Here is a 5,199-nt window from a genome sequence, read left to right as displayed (position 1 = left end):
CCTTCCGAGAGTGCCGAATTCCTCACCAGCTGTCCCTCTTCCAGCCACCCCTGCTGACTGGGAGAATTCCTTCCCTGTGTTCCCAGTTCCATTCTCTACTCCACTCTGAAGTAATGCCATAGTTTTCACTTTTTTCTCTGCTTAGTGCAGCCTGCATTCCAGATACTTTTCCCAGCCAACCATGCAGGAGTTCCCTCACAAAACCTCTCCTATATGAAAAAAAACTGATGTGCAGAGCACTTTTTGACTTGTTTCAGTGCCAAATAATTAAAAGTAGTATTGTCATATATAAATATGAAAAATTGTAATGCTGTTGACTAGATCTAAGAGGACAAAATGATAGTGGTAACTTTGAAGATGAACAAGTTGTAACTGTCTTTAAAATTAAGGTGTTTTTCTCCCCCCCCCCCCCCCCCCAGCCACTCTCTCATTCACTGCATTCAGTAGGAGGGGAGAAGGAGATAAGGTAAAAGAGCTTTTGAGTCAAGATAAGAACATCTGGCTGGAACCAGCTGAAACTGTGGACCCAGCTGTGGCTTCTTCCCCCAGAGAACACCACTGTGCCTTGCTGACAAAACCATTCCAGTGACACCCAATCCACCTCAATAAAGCAACATGCAAAACTTCACTCAGAAAATCTCTTCAGCTGTTTATCCTCTACTGAGGTGAGTTCAAAACCACAGCTGGAAGGTCAGAGCTGCTCGATGTAAAAAGAGGTTTCCTGAAATGTGCTCTGGAAATGCATTCCTGATATGTAACAAAACTTTTCAAAGGCGTGGACACTTCTGTTCCCAACAGAAGCGGAAGAAGCTGCTAAAAGTCACAGTTACAAACCCAGTCGACATCAGTGGTCATGTGGTACCCCCTGGTAGTAACAACGCCAGCAGAAAACTTGGAGATTAAAATGCAAACGGTACAGCCTTGGAATCTGCCCAGTTTTCTGTCCAGTGTGCTAAATCATAAGCCTTTATGAAGGCCATTGTGAAGCAAATGGCATTAGCCAAAGGCTTAAAGTAAATATACCACACTTTTGTACCTTACCTCCAGTAGCTTTCGGGACTCAGCATCAATTCTTAAATAAGCACAGAGAAGCACAAAGGATTAGGGAGAAGCTGCAATGAGAGGCCTTTGAGAGGTTGGTTTCCCTCCTTTGGAAAGGACCTGCTCTGTTTTGGTTGCTGTGGTGCCCATGGGGTTATGGCAGCAAACAGAGCTGAGAGACCCAGGCTGGCAGGAGAGTTCAGCCCAGAATGGGCACCGGGGTCCCACACACCTGGTCTGGCTGGGACAGCCTCAGGCTGCTGTCAAAACAACCCATACAAAACACACAGGGACTTCCCATTCCACCTGGGACAGCTTCAAGGTCTTAGTTTTGGGGTGACTTTTATTTTGTGAGATTTGACCTTCTTCGCAGAACGGACATTGTAATTTTTAACCAGGAAACAGAGGAATAAACTGGCCAGAATGCTTTTGCTTGACTCTGACTTTCAAATAAGCACAAAGAAGAATAATGATAAGGAGTGCTTATGTTGTGCATGTTATTGTATTTACTTGTGCTTCTGGAACATACCTAGAGCTATAGGCATATAAGCCTCCAACCCTGAACAACCAAAATTCCTGCCCTAAAAAGGGAAAAATTAGATTTAAAATGCCACCAGAGTGTAAAATGATGTAGTTTTTTTACTGAACTTTATTTTCATGTTTCTAAAAAATCAGGCTTTGAGATGCCATGGATTTCTCCTTGAGACAAATTCAGATGTGACTTAGAAGTAAGTCAGGAGTAAATGAGGCTCTTACATTTTCTCTCCAAAACAATGTAATGAAAGGGGAAGAAGCTGTACAACTATAATAATTCATGTGGCAACAATAGATCTGACTGCAGCAGGCAAAACAAGTTCTTTAAACCTTGCGTTGCTGGGAACAATAGGAGCTGAAAAATGCAAAGAAAGAAGATCATTTTTCCATGTAGTTCTTCTGTTCCCATTGTCTTTCTTCTAGTGACTGTGCCTCATCAGCCTAAATTGTTGGTTTCAGTATGTTTTCCCAGTGTCATGTAGGGTATTAACTGTTGCTCCTAGTGAAACTGAAATGAGATGACAAGAAGAACATTAAAGTGATCATTTCATTTTGTCCCCAAAGATGAAAAGTAAACACAGCATGCTTGTGCATGTAGAGATCCTGTAGAGATTCTGTAGTGCTGGAAGTTATCTGAAGAATCTCTGTAAGTGGGGAGCAGGGAAGTATTGCTGTTCTAAGAAAGAATTTTGGCTCACTGTCTAAAAATCAGTGCAGTTAGACACTGAAAGAGATCCTGTAGAGATTCTGTAGTGCTGGAAGTTATCTGAAGAATCTCTGTAAGTGGGGAGCAGGGAAGTATTGCTGTTCTAAGAAAAGAATTTTGGCTCACTGTCTATAAATCAGTGCAGTTCAAGCCAGTGAAAAAAAAACCAGCTTCATAATAGAATAGAGGGACAGTAGAGTTGTGGACACTTAGATACACCCAAAGCACTTCTTTGGTCAAATAGAACACACAAAAATAATCTCAGCTGCATAGGATTTCAAGATGTTAATCTGAAGACGATTACAGAAAATGGCTCTTTGTCAGGCTTCCTTGACAGAGACCCAGAGAAAGCAAACACATAAACCAAATGTTCCTGTCATGCCCGTGGGTTTATAAGGAAACTTTTCTTTGGTGATTTTGCATTGTTAAGGGGCCAATTTATACCTGTATCTATCTGACAGCAGATGCTATCATACCTTAATCTGACACTAAAACCAGCCTTATTTTTCTCTTTCTGATGAAACATAACAAAGTATGTGTTTGTTGTGTGCAGGTCTCTCTTTGTTAAAATAAGTTATTTTCACGTTGCAGGTCTTCCAACTATTGGCTCAACCGCATCCAGTCGTTTCTCTACTGCAACGAGAACGGGCTCCTGGGAAGCTTTTCTGAAGAGACTCACACGTGCACCTGCCCCAATGACCAGGTGGCCTGCCAGGGGTTCCTGCCCTGCACGGTCGGGGACGGCCCCGCGTGCCTGAGCTGTGCCCCCGACAACCGCACGCGCTGCGGGAGCTGCAACGCCGGCTACATGCTGAGCCAGGGGCTCTGCAAGCCCGAGGTGGCCGACTCCACCGAGCACTACATCGGCTTCGAGACGGACCTGCAGGACCTGGAAATGAAGTACTTGTTGCAGAAGACGGACCGGAGGATCGAGGTCCACGCCATTTTCATCAGCAACGACATGCGCCTCAACAGCTGGTTCGACCCCTCGTGGCGCAAGCGGATGCTCCTGACTCTTAAGAGCAACAAGTACAAGTCCAGCCTGGTCCATATGATACTGGGCCTCTCTCTTCAAATTTGCCTGACTAAGAACAGCACCTTAGAGCCCGTCCTTGCTGTTTATATCAACCCTTTTGGGGGCAGCCACTCTGAGAGCTGGTTTATGCCTGTGAATGAAAATAATTTCCCAGACTGGGAGCGGACTAAACTGGACTTACCCCTTCAGTGTTATAACTGGACGCTGACTCTGGGCAACAAGTGGAAGACATTTTTTGAAACCGTGCACATCTATTTGAGGAGTCGAATAAAGTCAAATGGTCCAAATGGCAACGAGAGCATCTACTATGAACCCCTGGAATTTATTGATCCCTCAAGAAATCTGGGCTACATGAAAATCAACAACATCCAAGTGTTTGGCTACAGCATGCACTTCGACCCAGAAGCGATTCGAGACTTGATTTTGCAGCTGGACTACCCCTACACTCAGGGCTCACAGGACTCAGCACTTTTGCAGCTGTTAGAGATTCGGGATCGTGTAAATAAACTCTCTCCACCCGGCCAACGTCGTCTGGACCTCTTCTCTTGCTTGCTCCGTCATAGACTCAAGCTGTCTACCAGTGAAGTGGTGAGGATCCAATCTGCTTTGCAGGCCTTTAATGCCAAATTGCCAAACACAGTGGATTATGACACAACCAAATTATGTAGTTAACCATAAATGTGAAGCACAACACAAAACCTTGAAGGAGTTTTTACAGTGCTTTTGTGGAACAGTTTATGTTTGGAAGAGTAAATTTAAATTGTCTTTTCAATATCTGTCTTATATCAGTCAATACTGTTGGATGGCAATTTACACACATGAACTTGCTGAAAATGAATATATTATACCTGCAGTTTTGGTTTATGAATGAAATAAATACTGACACCAGTCTAGAAGACATTCTACTTTTTACAATAAATTTCATTTGTAATTTTATATGTTCCGTGGCAATGCTTTTGTGCATTACATCCTCTAGAGGGAACATAGAAGGAGACCAATAAAATTTTGTAGCTGAACAGTTATTACAAAGAAACGCTGTGGGATTCTCTTTTCTTACACAAAAGTAGTAACTTTGATACACTTTTGTGTGTGTTGAACTCAGGAGGGGTAGGTAAAGAGAAGAGATTGACTCCAGATTTTGGGAGAAACTGTCAAAAAGTCAAAGCCATAGGATTTTTTATTTTTAGGATGTGGATCTAAGTGTTCATGCTGGCCTGAAGTGACAACTGTAGCGATGCTTTACATGCTCCACCTGAGGCTTGTCCTTCCCAAGGTGCTTGATGTGACACCCAGGCATCAGAGTGATCCCATGGAGTGTTTTAGGATGGGCAGGAGGTTGGAACTGTGGGATGCACAGCGGTGGAAGGCTGCATTAGCTCTACAGGAGACAGGTGAGAGGCTGTCTTTGCAAATGATATTACCCCTGTCACAAAAGCAACAATCTTTTCCAGCCAAAATGCTTTTCAGAAGTCTCCCCCTGATCCTTTGCTTTGCATATTTACCAAGAGAATCGAGCATGAGCACACATTGCCTCCTCCCAAATACATGCACTATAATATTCAGAATTCTCTGTTCTGAACTGCTCACCTAAGTGCAACCATGCTGCTTAGATTCAAATTAATGTTAAAAATTTCCCTGCCAATGCTGCTGTTTAGTAGGTGGGTACTTTTTCCCATTATTTTCAGTGCAAGGTTTTTCAGTTTTTAAAACATATCCCCTTTTACAGATACAGGACAGCCATTGAAATCCAGTTTATAAAGCTGACAGTGCAAATTATTAATGAAACAAGATCAGTTACCGAAACTAATTAAATGCGAATGGCTGTGGATCAGAATTAGGTTCTTTGCTACTTGACACATCCCAGCAGAAAAAAAGCACATCT

General features: G+C 43.1%; 1 protein-coding gene across 4 annotated transcripts in view; it reads left to right on the top strand.

Moving 5' to 3' along the window:
* LOC103617763 (BMP/retinoic acid-inducible neural-specific protein 3) overlaps window positions 1-4,339 on the top strand; it is a 209,491-nt gene extending 205,152 nt beyond the window's left edge. For all 4 annotated transcript variants that reach the window (XM_017737451.1, XM_008636099.2, XM_017737450.1 and 1 more), the window contains one exon: window positions 2,873-4,339. In XM_017737451.1, the coding sequence (XP_017592940.1) occupies window positions 2,873-3,989 (1,117 nt within the window). In that variant the 3' untranslated portion in view covers window positions 3,990-4,339. The remainder of the gene's footprint in view (window positions 1-2,872) is intronic.
* Window positions 4,340-5,199: the final 860 nt, after the last annotated feature.

The sequence above is a fragment of the Corvus brachyrhynchos genome, unplaced genomic scaffold (assembly GCF_000691975.1).
Source record: "Corvus brachyrhynchos isolate BGI_N302 unplaced genomic scaffold, ASM69197v1 scaffold466, whole genome shotgun sequence".
Taxonomy (NCBI): domain Eukaryota; kingdom Metazoa; phylum Chordata; class Aves; order Passeriformes; family Corvidae; genus Corvus; species Corvus brachyrhynchos.
The sequence above is the reverse complement of the archived record's forward strand: the minus strand, read 5'-3'. Positions and strand labels throughout refer to the sequence as shown.